The sequence below is a fragment of the Amblyomma maculatum genome, chromosome 4 (genome assembly GCF_055883805.1).
Source record: "Amblyomma maculatum isolate TAMU_Amacu chromosome 4, ASM5588380v1, whole genome shotgun sequence".
Taxonomy (NCBI): domain Eukaryota; kingdom Metazoa; phylum Arthropoda; class Arachnida; order Ixodida; family Ixodidae; genus Amblyomma; species Amblyomma maculatum.
This window is the reverse complement of record NC_139347.1, coordinates 93,304,344-93,319,647: the sequence shown is the minus strand read 5'-3', so window position 1 is coordinate 93,319,647 and position 15,304 is coordinate 93,304,344. Positions and strand designations below refer to the sequence as shown.

Sequence of the window (15,304 nt, the reverse complement as noted above, 5' to 3'; positions counted from 1 at the left end):
TTTATGAACAGAATTTCCACCGATAATTATTCGCCTTAATGAGGAATAAAAAAAATGGGCTAATTTCGCTCTGAGATTTTAGAAATTCGCGAAGTACGCAGCCAAGATACTCTTGGTTATCCATAAATGAGTGCAAAACAGCTTTGCTGTCTACAAAGGGCACAATATACTAATGCTACCACTCAGATTGTCATCGACAGTATCACTGCCCACAAAGCAAAATAATCAGATTTGCATACAGCCGCTAAAGGAAGACCACAACGCCAAAATACCATCATCTATGTGGGGCTCATTAGCAAAGATTTTATGTGGATCAACAAAAACGGTGCAAAACAGCATCCACCCTACTGAAAAAATCCGCATATATGGATTCCGTATCTTCCGTTCATACGCAATTATTGGAATACGGACTCCGCAGAACCATATGAAATCCGCACCATAAGGAAACAAAATGGACTCCGCAGAACCATATGAAATCCGTACCATACGGAAGCCAAATGAACTCCGCACCAGACTGCAGTCATACGGACACTATATAGACACTGGTTCCGTACCATACGAAAACCACTCTGTATTAGACTGAAATCATACAGACATGGATTCCGAATTTTTTAATTGGTCCACAGGAAGGGGAAGACGCAGTATCTGTCATTTGTTTCTGTGGGCATCTGAACCGCACCGCAAGGGAAGGGAGAAAGTATAAAGAGAATCCACGGTGGAGGTATAATGTAAACATATGATGGTAAGCTACACACATATCACGCAAAAATAGCCAATTCTGCATATGGACAGCCATTTTATATGGACAGCTTAGCTTAAATGGATAGTGTAAACCTCTTCAAAACAGTTGAAAAAATAATTTCATATCATACACAATATCACATGCATCTAATAAGAACCCTGCATGTATTTGAAATGCCAGAATAAAACCATCACAAAATAATGAAAATGTTTCCCTAAATATGTATTTGTACTATGAAGCAGCTGATCAATACTGGCATGATTTTAGGTATTTAAGCAGGCTGCACACCTACATTTCTGGTAAGGCATTTACACAAATAGCATTGTAATGAAGCCCACACCATCAATTCAGTGATCATATAGACCATACACTGACAGTGCAAGAAACAGAAGCCAACATCAACTGTAGAAAACGAACCTTTACTATAGTAACCAACTGTTACACAGGCTTTACGTTTTGGTCACCATCACTTTCAGCAAGTCCGCCAGACAGCGGTTCACTCCAGCGCGGCGCTTGAATGAGGGGACATCTGACGGGTGCCTCGCCAGGTGCTTTTCGAAGGCATCTGTAAAAATCAAGTTTTGGGCAATTTGAATTACATGTATTAGAATGCAACCACATCTTTACTAAAATTTCTCATGTTGCACAAATTTTTTGTTACCTAGCAGAAGTGTGGGAATCTGCTGTAGCCACTATGGACATGATTTTTATTCACAACAAACAACCGTTCTAAACATATATGGACTTGCCAATGTGCCATGCAAGTACATTTAAGAACCAGACAAATTTTTGTGTTGATATTTTATGTTAATTATACACCCTTTGTGTTGTAGAGGTTGAAGTACAAACAAGAAAAATTCTTACTTTATAAACCTTTCAGCTCATCTACTAGCAGTATCAGTTTCGGTTTTAATGTTGACAGCATATGACGTTAGGTGATTACTATTATAGACATGAAATCCAGAGATGGAACATTTTTTTTAACTGCTTAAAAAGGTGTGGCATCTACATGAGCACCTGTATGTGGATAATCCAGTAAACTTTTCTCTTCTGAACCACTTTCAAAGAGCAATTTAGGAGCAATAATACCATGGAAGATTTGCATTCCGACAATGTCTGCAACTGTTCACACCAAGCAGCATTGGCAGAGGGGGTTCTGCGTAGTTTTCGCCATGTCACACTTTGCGCACTTAGTCAGGCTAATAACTATGATGCCTATCTACCGAGCGCATGTGGCGTGAACACTCATTGCTACGCTTTAGTTAGCTGCACATTGTACTAGTTAATCCACATCAACAATGTATCAATAAATGTTGCTGTCAACGTGTTTTTAGTAGCTATGCCTCCAATCTAATAGCAAAAGGGGAACGCCTCAGTTCTCAGGTCGAGCCGTTTCAACAAGTGGACTTGTCTTCGTCTGGGCAAAGCGATCATCACTGGCAGGGGTTTAAATACGCTTTTGTTCCGAAAAATAAAAGCTGGGGAGAGGGAAATTGGGTGAGAAGAAAATAGGCCATGGAGTGAAAAAGAAAGTTTCTTCAGTATGTATTTCTCAGCCTGGAACCAGGAATCCTGTGGCCTGCAAAAGAAATAAAAGCGGCAGTACTTACAATATCGGGTGGATGATTAGTCACCACTTAAGCTGGTCTGATGCAGATACACCTTCTTACAAAGGGACAGGCTTTGCAAAGAGCCCTGATAAGGGATATATCTAAGGGGAACAATTCTTAAAACTTGATCAGTGTTGATCTATCTGCCCAGACAAAGACAAGTCCACTTGTCGAAACGATGGCTCCACCTACGAACTGAGACGTCCCCCCATTTACACTTGTTCAGTGCTCCTTCATACCGTGTAAACTATATTCCTCTCGTTCTACCTAGCATCATACAAGAGGCACACACCAGGGTGACAAAATGGCTCAGCTGCACCAGCTAGTCATGCTACCAATGCAATTTCTAAAGCAATAACTTTTCAGCAAGTAGAGAGTGCGAGAAGCAATGGAACAACTCATGCAACATTCAGCTCAGTGGGGAAAATTGAGTTCATGCCTGCCAAATCATAGATCTGCTTCATGAAAAGCTTGCTTACCAACAAATAAGTTTACAAACAATAGCCATTCTTGCACTATTTTGCCTACTGTTGCGTATTACATTAGTGGGCCCACAATAAAATTTTTATGGAATAAGCACAGATGATCGGCACTTCTACCAAATGTAAAGGCCCATGCAGCTGCCTAGCGTACAGACTCTAACATGCAAATGTTATAAACACCAATTGAACACAGCACACTTGTGAAAACTGCATTATTGGAAGCTATTAGTGGACTGTAACCATCCAATCACATCAGTACTCAAGGCACAAAATCTCCTACAGCTTAAGTAAACAGTCATATCAAGAACAAGAGCATTAAGCAGGGGTGCAACAGTAGAAATGGGATTTGTAGCAATTTTTGGAGCAGCTCACAGGAAAAAAAAAAAGCCTGCACTTTGCAGCATGAATTTTAACTTTGGAGCTGTTCAACAGGGAAGAAACCTTACCTTCGGGACAAGAAAAAAGAAATTGAATATTGGGCCGCATAGATGTGGTCCAAAGGAAATCTAGCAAGGGCCACCTATCACAGGCGCTTGGCATATTTCGTTCAGGAATCTGGCGTGCACCTCTTTTGTAAATAAGTGTTTTGTACCGCATGGTGCGGTATCAAACAATATATCAAAATAAAACTAAAAGGCCAGTTACACAGGCTGCTGTTTTTGAAACGTCGTGACTAGACATCACGGCCGCAGAAGTTGTCCCAGAGTATGGCAAAGTTGCGGCTAGTCAAGGCTTTTTGATGCAGCATGGCGCAAATTTAATGAATTTAACATTTGGCACAGCTTGGCGCAGAAATATGCAGCTATATGAAAATGGCGCTATCGGCACAGCTGTTGTACTCCTGATAAGCTAAAACTGGCATGTACTCACTGACGGCAGAAAAAAAGTGCACTCAACAACCACGGCAGAGTGAAACATTTTTCTAGAATGAACTAGCAGTACATGTGATTTGCATCTAGGCAATTTCTGGCCTCCAGAGCTTTCTTTAAAGTAAGAACATATCTGGTATCACACAATGCTACCAAAGCAGTGCAGCCTATTTAGTTTTTCTTGACTGTCCTAAGCTTTAAGATAACAACAAATACATACTGTTCAGTGCCTCCAACTTCTTAGGTGTGAGGGCCTTCTTCCCTTTTCTTTCTGGCCCTTCTGGATCCCCCTCTTTGTTCAGGTGCCGACGACAAGGGGCCCCCGTTACACTCCTGTTATAGAGGTTTTGGATTCCCCAAATCGCCTTGGCAGTATCCCGCACAAAAAGGCTGTCCTTGGGCTGTTCCATCAGGTGGGCCCATTTTTCAGCGGGTATACTTACACCCCCTCCAAGCTGTACCTGTTCAGTAAAAAAGAACAGCAAAATCAACAGTTACTCTATATTGCTTAGACATATGTCCAGCAGAAATGAGGAAACTAAGCACCTCCTCATAGTGTATGTTTTTTTTAAAAGCCAACAGATCAATATGTCCACTATATCATGCCTACTGAACATATGGCTAGGGCACAACGCAGACAATAAAATGACCGATGTTTTGTACTCTAACAATGCTCTTGGGCAGCAATTATAATTGAAAACTTTAGACTTGGTTTGTGAATTTATCTCCTCAAAGCAACTAAAGGCTATGAGAGACGTCTAACGTGCATTGATATCGCAAAGCACATGAGTGCCTATCTATATTTAAAGTTTCTGCTGCAGCTGGGATTCAATCCTACATCAATGGGCACAGTAGTAGAGCGCCCTACCCACAGCATCACCACGGTGGGATTACTTGAAAACTTTAAATATACACACAATGAGGCGGCAGATTACTTTTTGGAAATATGCCTAGGCATTCATCACACTGGGTTGCAGTGCATTAAAGGATCCCTGCATGAGTGCATATATTAGGAATGCAGTAATAATAATCTAGATGGAATAAAGCACCCCACAGTAAGCAATCGAGTTTATATGGGAGCCACTAACATGCAATTTCAAGGGAAACTGATGACAAACTGAAGCTAGTGCCCTGCCATGGTGGTGCAGTGGTTAGGGCGCTTGACTACTGTGCCCAAGGATGAGGGATAGAAAGCCGGCAGCGGCAGCCACTTTTCGATGAAGGCGAAAAGCTAGCCGCCCATACACGGTGTGATGTCAGTGCACATTAAAAAACCCCAGGTGGTCGAAATTTCTTGAGCCCTCCACTATGGCGTTTCCAATCGCCTGAGTCGCTTTTGAATGTTCTTCCCCATAAACAAAACCAAAGAAACTCAAGCTGGTCTGCACTGTCACATTACTGTGTTCCTGTGACAAGAAACGGAATTACAATTGGCTACTGTTTAGTAGAACTAACTGCACTGTGCCAAAAGGTCACGTTGAAATTTAAGAGATTACCAAGGGCTCCAAACGTTAATAAATCCCCAAGATTGGCTAGAAAATGACTGAAATGGAAATAATAATCAGCCTTCTTTACGACTTAAAATTATTATAAAAAACATGCCCCCCTCCCCATGCTAATAAACTTAACCTTCATTCATACCAGACTGTCATCTGTGGTGCTCGCAGCATTGTCAGCAGCCACACTGATCACTTCATCTGGTGGCTGGAAAGCAATCTGGAAACAAGCGAATGTATAGGGTAACTAGTATAACTAGTACAAACCAAGGTTTAGACAACAAAATTCTCAATACAAAATTGCATTTAAGAGAGCGTGTTGAGAGCACACAAGACTTTGTTAGCAGGCATTACCTCAAATGATAACATATGTAGCAGCTTGAACAAACAAGTTCTGAGATATAGCCTCTCCTTCCACAAATCTCCTCCATCACGCAACAGCATATCCCCCTCGAACATCATGAAATCGCAGCAATGACAGACGAGAACAAAGGGACTAGTACACACGCGCAACTGCACTGAACATTAAACTTTATTTTGCACATTTTCATCTGCACACTATATTTACCAGAAGGGCAGTGCACCTACAAGGCAGATATGAACGCCTCAGTAACCACATCCCCATTTTTTTTTTATCATGAGAAAAGCCGGAAAAAAAGGCAAACGTCGGGCTCACAATACCAATGACGTGCAAAAACACTAACGAGGCATAAAACAAGGCATACAAGCATGTAAAAAAAAGGGGGCATGATAACAAGTGACAAGTGGCAATAATGAGCCATTAGCAAAAATTATGTTCCGCAGACAGGCCACTGTGCATACAAAAGATTACCTTAGCATAACTTGAACATAAAAGACAAAAAATCAAGCAACTTGGCTTTGCACTGTTGAGACTGCTCACCCTGCATGAGCCACACTCCAAACTTTGTGAATACCAGAATCTTGACAAAAAAAGAAGAGCCAGCTGAGGCGGGAAATAAATAAATGAAGCTGCCATCGTTGATAACCTGAATGCCGATTGTGCCAGTGTGCCTTCAGTAGCCCTCCTAGAAAGAGATCACATTCCTGTCTGGGTCAATATGATTGCTCTGCATTCCAAGCCATGTCAAAGAATATTTTCTTACCCCTCTCATTTTTTTGGCCTGTTAATTGTTGCCTCACTTATTTCATTCTTTTACCTGATTCTGGCTACTCATTGAATTTTTGGCTATGAATTGTTGCCTCATTTACGAATTTCTGTAATCTGCTTTTATCTATGGCGTCGAGTTTTTTAACATATTGTTTGTTGGCCTACAATTTTTTTTTCTACGCATTTTTACCTCTTCATGAATTTTGCCTTGTCAATTGTTGGCTCATCGTTGCCATTTTTCACTTGTTATCATGCCTTTTCTTTTTACTTGCTTCTATGCCTTGTTTTATGCCTCGTTAGTGTTTACGTATGGCATCGGTATCGTGGGCCCGGCCAATTTTCTGGCTTTTCTCGTGATAAAAAAAAAGGGGACGTGGTTACTTCATGTTGATGCCCTTCTGTTAAATATAAAGTGCAGATGAAAACACATCCAAAATAATGTTTTAAGTTCGGCGCAGTTTGTGTATCTCGTACATTTGTCCTCATCTGCCAGTGCTGCGATTCCATGATTTTCTACAAGTACAAACTAGCCCAGCAACATACCCTGCATAACTTATATTCACAAACATGCCTTCACTTGAAGCTCCACTCCATGTGGCACCCAATGATTATTATTCATTTCAGAAACCACCCTCACTCCAGCTGCTTAAGAAAACCTGAGTTTCCTCAAGAACTTCGAGTCAGCAATGACGCTACCTTGAGAGCTCAAAGGAAGACGTTCAAGATGATCTGTCCGCACACAACCCAAACTAGTTAAAGGGCAGACACCAATAAATAGTCACAGACCTGCGCATCATCATGGGGTGCAAGAAAAAGGCTCCCCCCCCCCCCCAAAGCAACACCAGCCGTTGCCCCTCATCCTCACAAGCCACCTCCTCCACTCGTGCACCTTATTTTGCTGCTGACATCAGTGACAAGAAACTTTATGAAACATTTTGACCCCAATCTCCCCCCTCCCCATCTTCAGGACAAAATCCTACTGGCATATATATGTACTTGAGGGACATCTAAAAGGGCAAATTGTTTTCTCAGGAGGACTGCCAGATGGCTTAAGTACATTGTCCTTTGCCTCAGCTATAGTAGGGCTCACTTTTCTCTCTATAGATTTGCTTATCATTTCACTAAACCAGTGAAGTCTCATGGAATTCAGGTGTGAATTACAGGTCATCTCCCTATTTGCATTCACAGGATTGGTAGTGCAATGCTAGATTAAAGGTTGCTCTCCCAACTAATACCCTTGTCACATACGGCGAGTGTCATTTACGAAAAGTGCACTCTACTGCTGGTAAACGACGTAACATAAGTGCAAAGGTAGCACATTTTGTGACATGTACAAAATTTCCTGCACAAGAAGGGTTGTATTCTACCTCGTGTGAATCTGGCTTAGGAAAGTCATTAAAAGATTTCATGAACTCTAACCTCTAAAGTGAATCTCAACTTATATCTGAACTCCATCCATTCGAAAAGAGGCCAATCGAGCCACAACAGTTATTGTTTGATTGCAGTAGCTCATAAAAGAAATACAAAACAAAGTTTGTCCATCAATTAACAGCACTTTACAACTATGAGAATAAGCTGGGCCCAAACCGCTACCAGTCAGGCATCAAGGTGAGCTATGAGCTAACACAATACCCCTGTGCATGCCACTGCAGTAGCAGCAGTGAGTGCAGCAGTTGCATTACGATTGCCACAGGCGATTACTTGGCCTCGCTTCATATCATGCAGTTTTTCAACTCTCATCTAAAACATTAGAAACATTTACACATTGGAATGTATATATCATGAACATTTCTATCTGCTTTCGCATTTCACCCCATGACATCGGCTCAGCAATGAACCTTTTACCCTATTTCCCACTGCAGCCTTTTCCCATGTATATGCTAAGTCCTATATTTGATGCCAACTGACCTCTATCACCTAATGGGGATAATAGAAGCATTTGAAAAATAGTTGAATTTTCAAACTGTCAAAAAGCTAGAACAGCTCAATACTACATTGTTAGGCTTTCTCATGATCACATCAGACTGGATGCTTGAAGTACTCAATGGCAGCCCTCTGGTTGATGAGTAGCAGACCTGGCAGTAAATACTGCCAATTATAGGCTATCAATATTTATTTTTACTGAAAAACACCACCCTCACACAAAAGAGCAAGGCCTACCTTCTCCTCACTGCAAAAAGGCAGCGCAGTTGGCGCCATCAGATACAGATCAGCTTCAGGGTCTGCTAGCCCAGCATGAGATATGATGCCCAAGTTCGCCGTCTCTGTCCCCAGTGGGGTGGCTGAGGTCTGAAAATGCCCTTCGGGCTCGTTCTCTTCCGTCATGGTCACCTGCAAAGCCGTACAGCAGAAGTTAATTAGAAACATACTCCAAATTCCCTAGTAGTGTGCCTACCTTTTGCTTGTCTTGACACCTGCATCTTTTGTGGTGCGCATCTATATCATTCTGGATGTTTTCTGCATGGCACAAGAAAACAGCGTGCAATTTATTGGTTATATGAGTGATAATGTAACAAGCTTGTGCTTGCGACAGCATTTTATGAACACCCCGACACAAACATGTATCTGGCGACGTTCATTTTTTTTTTATTCAAGCAGCCTTATAATTTAAATATGCCCTTCATAACGAAAACACAAAACAGTTACAGCTACAAAGTTACCTGAACGGACGAATAATTAAATGCTTGAAAAAATACAAACATTTAAGCAAACATAGTACCCAGTACCGCATTACTCCACTTTTTCAAAACATTCACTTTAAGAAAAGCAATAAAATAGAAGTCTTGGCGAATTTTTTCCATAAGCATGCTATTTCAACCCTATAAGATTGTTAGTCTGCAGTCATATAGGTGGATGTAGCACTAATGTGGCTAGTAGCATGAAAGAAGGCCACACCCCTAGCTAAACCACTTATTACCAACTGGTGCTTCGTTCATCTTAGCAGGAAGCGATAAATTAGTAATGTGAAGAGCCTAACTAGAGTCAAACAATGAGCTAGTTGGTCACACATCTGTTGGAAGAAGGCAGCAGAGCAGGTAACAACACCAAGTGTAAGAGCCGCACACATGCACACAAGAACAATGCTGCTCCTTGTGTTGTCCTTGTGTGCTTGTGTGTGCCTCTTACACTTTGTGTTGTTGTTACCTGCTCTGCTGCGTTCTTCCAAGAGTTGAAGAGCCTAACATAATCAAGTGGGGACTCAATAGACTGAAAGGGGGCAACATGCGACGTCTGCTTTCAATATAAAGCCCCCATGTGGGTTGTAGCCTGAAACTGCTGCTTTAGCACACTGTGGTCACCAAGCACATGAAGTGGCCTGCGTGTACTTCAACAACAGTTATGTCCAACAGAAGTATCCAAACAGTTTTTCCCAATAAGCAACTACTTTTCACGTCCAAGACTCTCAGCTTGTGACTTTAGGTATAATAATGTTGGACTTTAGCACTTTCGTAGTGATGATATTTTGGTAAGTTTGCTGTAACAATTTTGCCCAGCCAGGCACCAATTGACAGCAGCCTGTGTGCCAAAGGTATCCAATAATCACAGCTATATGCCATGCTACACTGTAGCAGTTCTACAGGAGGCAAATACAGCTTTCTTCAATAGCTAGGAAGAAAATGCTTATTTTGTCCTAGCATTCTCTGCAAGAAAAATTTTGTAAGTGGTACCATAACAACTCCCTTGCAATTTCGAGACACCTGTGCACACACGACACATCTGTGCATAAAACGACACTAACTATACTTCTGCTCTGTCTCACAAGATATTTGCAGCACTGGGAAAGGCAGAGGCACCTGAGTCCAATCAAGATCACGCGTACAATAGGCAGTTGTGCTCCTATGCACCTCTCCTCCCCCAAATTGGCAGGGGTGACAGTAGGAGCACAATTCTTTATTATAGTGGGCAGAGGCGAGAGCCACATAGAGCACAATTGCAAGGGCCCCCTCTGCCTTTTGCAGTGCTGCAGATAGCTTGTGAGATCAAGTATAGTTTTGGTGTCCTGCATACTGCATCAGTTTCTGCACAAAAGTTATTTCAATCAGGAGAGTTTGGATATCACTAACAAAACCACTCTTATATATGCAGGCAATGTATGGACATGTAGCCTGATAACATACCCATCCCTTTGACAACAATTTGCTGCAAGTCAGAGTTTTTTTTTCGTTCCTGGTATAGCTTGTTCCTCAAGGAAGTTATCTCTTGCTCAAGTTTTTTTGTTCTCTTGTGGAGAATTTTCTTTTCAATTAGCTCTTCTTCTTCCGATGATGTGATGTCAGCTGCTAAATCTTCCAGTCTTTTCCTTTTCGTCATTTTTTTTCTCCCTTGCTTTTCTTTGCGGCTTGGCTCCTGCCAAAGTAAAAGGTGTTTGAAAGAAAGATATGTTTACATCAGCAGACTAATTCAATAGAGCATTTAGGATAAAAGGTGCCTTTCACATGTACCAGTAATTATTTTTTTTTCTCTAATTGGGGCACAGAATGCCTCCTTTTAGCAATGTATCAGCATTAGTCTAGAGCAGTGGTAGTCAGCCCTACAGCACAAGCACATGCTTGCTGTACAGCCAATTGGAAATTCGAAACTTTTATGAATGGTTCCACCCTCCAGGCTGCATCCAGCATCACCCGAGAAATATTTCAAAGCTTGTCCAATTGTATGATGATAGAGAACTGCACCATTTCAAGACCGCACAAAGTGCTCCTTCATACACATATGGTATGTATGTGTACAGTGAGCTCACAAATACCGTCCCATTTTACAATAAATTCAACACATAAGCCATCACAACTGACCACTAGGCTAGTACAATGAAAGAAATGTGGTCTATGCATAACAAAGTTACAGTAGTAATGACGTTCTGAAAGCTGCATTTAAACCCGAGTGATCTGAAGCCACACTACTGAGCAATCATTTGAAGTAACAAATCATGAGCAAGTCTTAATGGAAATATTTTTAGTGATTGCACGACAAGCAAAGTAGCAGCAGCTAATACAGAGCCATAATTACTGCTATTCTGATGCTACAAACTTTAGTAAGTGGTGGAATTATCTGTAGAAGTAGCTCCATGTCTTCATAACGATAACTTCACACTCAGAATTTAATGTAATCGTGCAGGAAACAAATAACTGTTTTCTCGAAAAGTACTCAAACACAACCTATGACAGCCAAAATCATTGCTCACCAATGCAGAAGTTACTAGGGCTTAAATGCATACTAGAAACTATGATAGCTATATAATATGGGCTGTGGCTAAAGGTACATCCGATGGACCCGATCAATGGTCTTAAAGGTACGTCCGACAGACCCGGTGCGTTTTTTTTCGGGATACGACGGACGGATCCGGGGAATATTTTTCAGAGGTACGGCGGACGGACCCAATCGGTAGGGTTCTTCCGACGGACCCAACGCATTTTTCTCCGATATGGGCCTTGAGATCCGTCGGGAAAGCCGGACGGATCCGAGATCCCCAGATGTGGTTGTAACAACATGGTAGCCATATGTAGCCAAATCGAAGTTGGTATGAGGTGAGTACGTGCGAGGTGCAGGAAGTATGTACTACTGCATGCGTGAAATGTGAAATTACAAAGAATAGTACAGTGGCAAGAATAGTGCCTAGAATGGGTGATATACTACGTGATGGCATGATGATAGGTTTACGTGAGTTGGACCGCGGCAGGGTCGCAAGCGCATGTAATCGCGGTGTTGACGGCCAGCCCGCGGCCCGCACGCCCGCTCATTTGGTCCTCGTTATCATGTGCATTAACGTCTACGACGGTCGTTATGTAGTTTTGATTCTTCAAAGTTTCGTCACTTCCATCTGTGATGAAATGCGTCACGTAACGCATCGCTTTCTGCTCGCATTGAGGTTTGGTGCTGCAAGTTCTACGTAGTCGCTGAAAAAGCTGGGTGCCGCCGGCGTGTCTCTAGCCCAAGCAGGGTATCTAGCAAACCACTATTAGGGTGGCTAGAATGGGGAAGTGTGAGGACCGCAGCACTTTCCTATGGTTGTGCATGACCCCCTTGTGCGCCGATGCCACCACGGGAAATTTGGCACTGCTGCTAGCAGCGCGGTAAGCTTCAGCCACGTTGGCCCATATGCCATGTGTCGGAACTTGACCGTGCCGTAGTAGTCAGTAGCTCCGCGGCTGCATTTCGTTTCGTTGGTTTTGTTACTTGTTTCAAAGTGTTTATCGCAGTGTTTTTCCTTGCGAGAACAATATGCACTCCTTGGATGCCTCCTGAAGGCATCCAAAGAGTGGGATTTGGGGAGCCTTTTATATCAATCAGTATTGTTTTACATGGGCAAGACCATTGAAAACAAACTCATACAGTCAGTCTGCTGCGCTTGCATGCAAAAGTTGTGGCAGAGATTCTGCAGTCAATTGGCAATGTGCCACAGATTGGTTTATCACCACAGCGCAAAGAGAAAAGTTTTAGCTGTCATGATAAGTAATTACGTGTGTCAGTTTAGCAAAACTATCATTTAAAAAATCATGAGGATGTACTAATCGTCCGTGCTTAAATAACTTCTATGTACTCCATTGTGCTAAATAAGTCAAATTGCGGGTTCTTTACGACATTCTTGCAAAAATCTGAGCGGTTTATAAATGAACATTTTTTTCTGTTGTCGTTGCACGTCGCATATTTAATTTTTTTTTTCTTATGGAATAATTAGAGGAGTCCAAAAAGTACACCTTATCTTCTTCCCAACAAAATTTTACTTCATAAACCACCTCGAAAGCAGCCTTTTGCGGAAGAGTTTAGACATAGTAGTTTTCCTATAACTAAAGTGCTCTTGCAAAAAATTCAAACTGAGAAAAATGAGTTCAAAGATTTAAATCAAGTTTAGGGCATGAATTAATATATCAAAGTGGCCTTGCTGGTGCGTATGCTTTACTGCTCTGTGGCAATAGCTTCAAGTTGCATTTTTTTTATTAGCTAGCAGCTCTCCAGTGCCCTTGTCTGCGCTCGTGAAATTGTTTGCTTGGTTGTTGCCGGGCGTGTCTCTTCGCCTAGGCTCCTTATTTTGTCTCCAGCTTGTGAAGTACTTTGGTTACCCAGACTCTCAGTGATGCCAGAACAGTGTTTGAGGGTTACGTGCTTCCCTTTAGTAAAAAAAAAAAAAAAAAAAGCATCTGTCATAGTATAGCACGGTACTAGATAAAAGCAGCTATTTATACAGCTGTTTACAATATTCCACTAATGTACCTTTTCAAACTTAAACTATACCCTCCCACTAAAGAACATACCGTCTGAAGCTCTGTGGGAGGAGTCTGGGCACAGTCAAACACATTGTCCGGCCATCTGATGCGCCTTTTTTGAAGCTTCCTGGCCAGCTCCTGTTTTGTCACTGCAACCATGGAATTTTGCAGTGGAAAAAAAAATATAATCAACTTCCTGTGATGTGACTTGGACAGACATCACACCCCACATATTTCATCTCCATCAAAACACAACTGTCAATGCCTGGAGTGAACACAAGTAGAAGCGTATAAAGGCGTAACCATAAAGGTCAAGCATGAGATCTCTACAGCAATCATTTGTGTTTTGCAAGAACTGCGTATGAACTTACAGAAAGCATAAATAAATACAAATTCATGCATTCCATGCCAATGAGGGCTGATCATGTGCACGTGACCGCTCTAAATTTGAAGGGAAGCTGTGTTGGGCTATCGTACCGTCTACGTTAAAGATTGCCACAACAGCTTTTCATGAAAATGTTCTCATCTGCTGCTACCCTGAGCCTGCATGTTTTTAGTTCATTTATTATTTTCACATTCTTTCACCGACGGCTGCATATCGAGGTTTTAAATACAGCACCGAGCAAACCATGTTGCTCTGCACTTCACCTAATTTGGCCCCATGCAATGAAAGGGGATATAAGCCATGCTAACAGAAAATTCGCGAAAATGTGACGGCAATGAGTGGATTCAAGGTGCGCGGACCTAAGCGCTGGAAAGTCGTTTTCGTGGTTTGATAAACACGATGCTTGAACTCAGGGCAAAGTCCTCGTTGCGTTTCCTTATTTCTCTCGCTGCTTAAGCGCATACAGACCGACGAAGGAGCTTGATAGTGTTTCTTTTTTATATAGACACGGCGTCAAAGACTGGGCTGCGATAGATCTGAAAGCAATTACAATGCAACAAAGACGATGTTGCTCCCACGTTTTTGCTGCAGTGATGGCATAAAAAAATCACACAGGTCACGTTTCGTAGCTGGCGCATCTCGTTAGCGTAAAAGTGCCAACAACGTGAATATAAGCTGGCAAGGCGCATCGGGCAAACAACGTCATTCAGTCCCCATGCAGCTCGTGGCGCGCTGTCACATCCTGACACGATTTCGTGAAAATCGATATATTAGCAGACCTCCCGTCCTGTGTAATCACACCGCAAAGGTGTATGCCCAAAAAGAAAAAAAAAGTCAATGCCCAAAAAGAAAAAAAAAGTCACTCCTTTGCGAATCAACACATGAAACATGGCGGAGCAACGACTCAGGCACGCCAGTGAGCGCTAATTAGGGCTACTGAATATGAATGAATTAAATACTGCACCACTTACCAGCCAATTCCTCCACATCGCCGACGTAATATCCTTCTTCCTCGTCATCGTCGGTCTTCGAACGCCAATAGATGTTTTTAGATTTTGCAAGGTCTTTCGTGGATTGCGGATTGAAATTTTTGATCAAAGAAACGTGAACGATGGCCCTTCCACCGTCCTCGTACACGACGTAAGCGTACATAGGGCTTTCTAAGCTCATTACCGACCACACGACGACGGGACTTGGGGCTGCACGACGGAACACGAGGATCAACAGAGTAGCCACGCAAAACAAAAGACGCCGAAGAGGCGATAGGGCGAAGCTTGCGAAGCGCCGAAGAAGCCTAAGCGTGATCTACAGTGCTACAGCGCTACCTGACTGTCTGTGGGTGGCCGGTGGCGTCGCTAGGGGCAACCGCAGCCGGCGCGGAGGCGCGACGCG

At 42.4% G+C, this 15,304-nt stretch overlaps 2 protein-coding genes across 2 annotated transcripts in view; both read right to left on the bottom strand.

Annotated features, from left to right (window-relative positions):
• LOC146191678 (solute carrier family 35 member F3-like) overlaps positions 1 to 15,304 on the bottom strand; it is a 74,519-nt gene that overhangs the window by 47,236 nt on the left and 11,979 nt on the right. The gene's annotated exons all lie outside the window — the stretch shown is intronic.
• LOC146191680 (uncharacterized) lies at positions 793 to 15,277 on the bottom strand. Its single transcript, XM_084602199.1, has 8 exons — positions 14,884 to 15,277; positions 13,576 to 13,676; positions 10,447 to 10,675; positions 8,724 to 8,785; positions 8,489 to 8,659; positions 5,345 to 5,419; positions 3,924 to 4,164; positions 793 to 1,307 (listed from the first exon to the last, which is right to left on the bottom strand). Exons 1-8 carry the CDS (start codon positions 15,080 to 15,082, stop codon positions 1,192 to 1,194), a joined length of 1,194 nt encoding a protein of 397 aa, XP_084458325.1. The 5' UTR covers positions 15,083 to 15,277; the 3' UTR covers positions 793 to 1,191.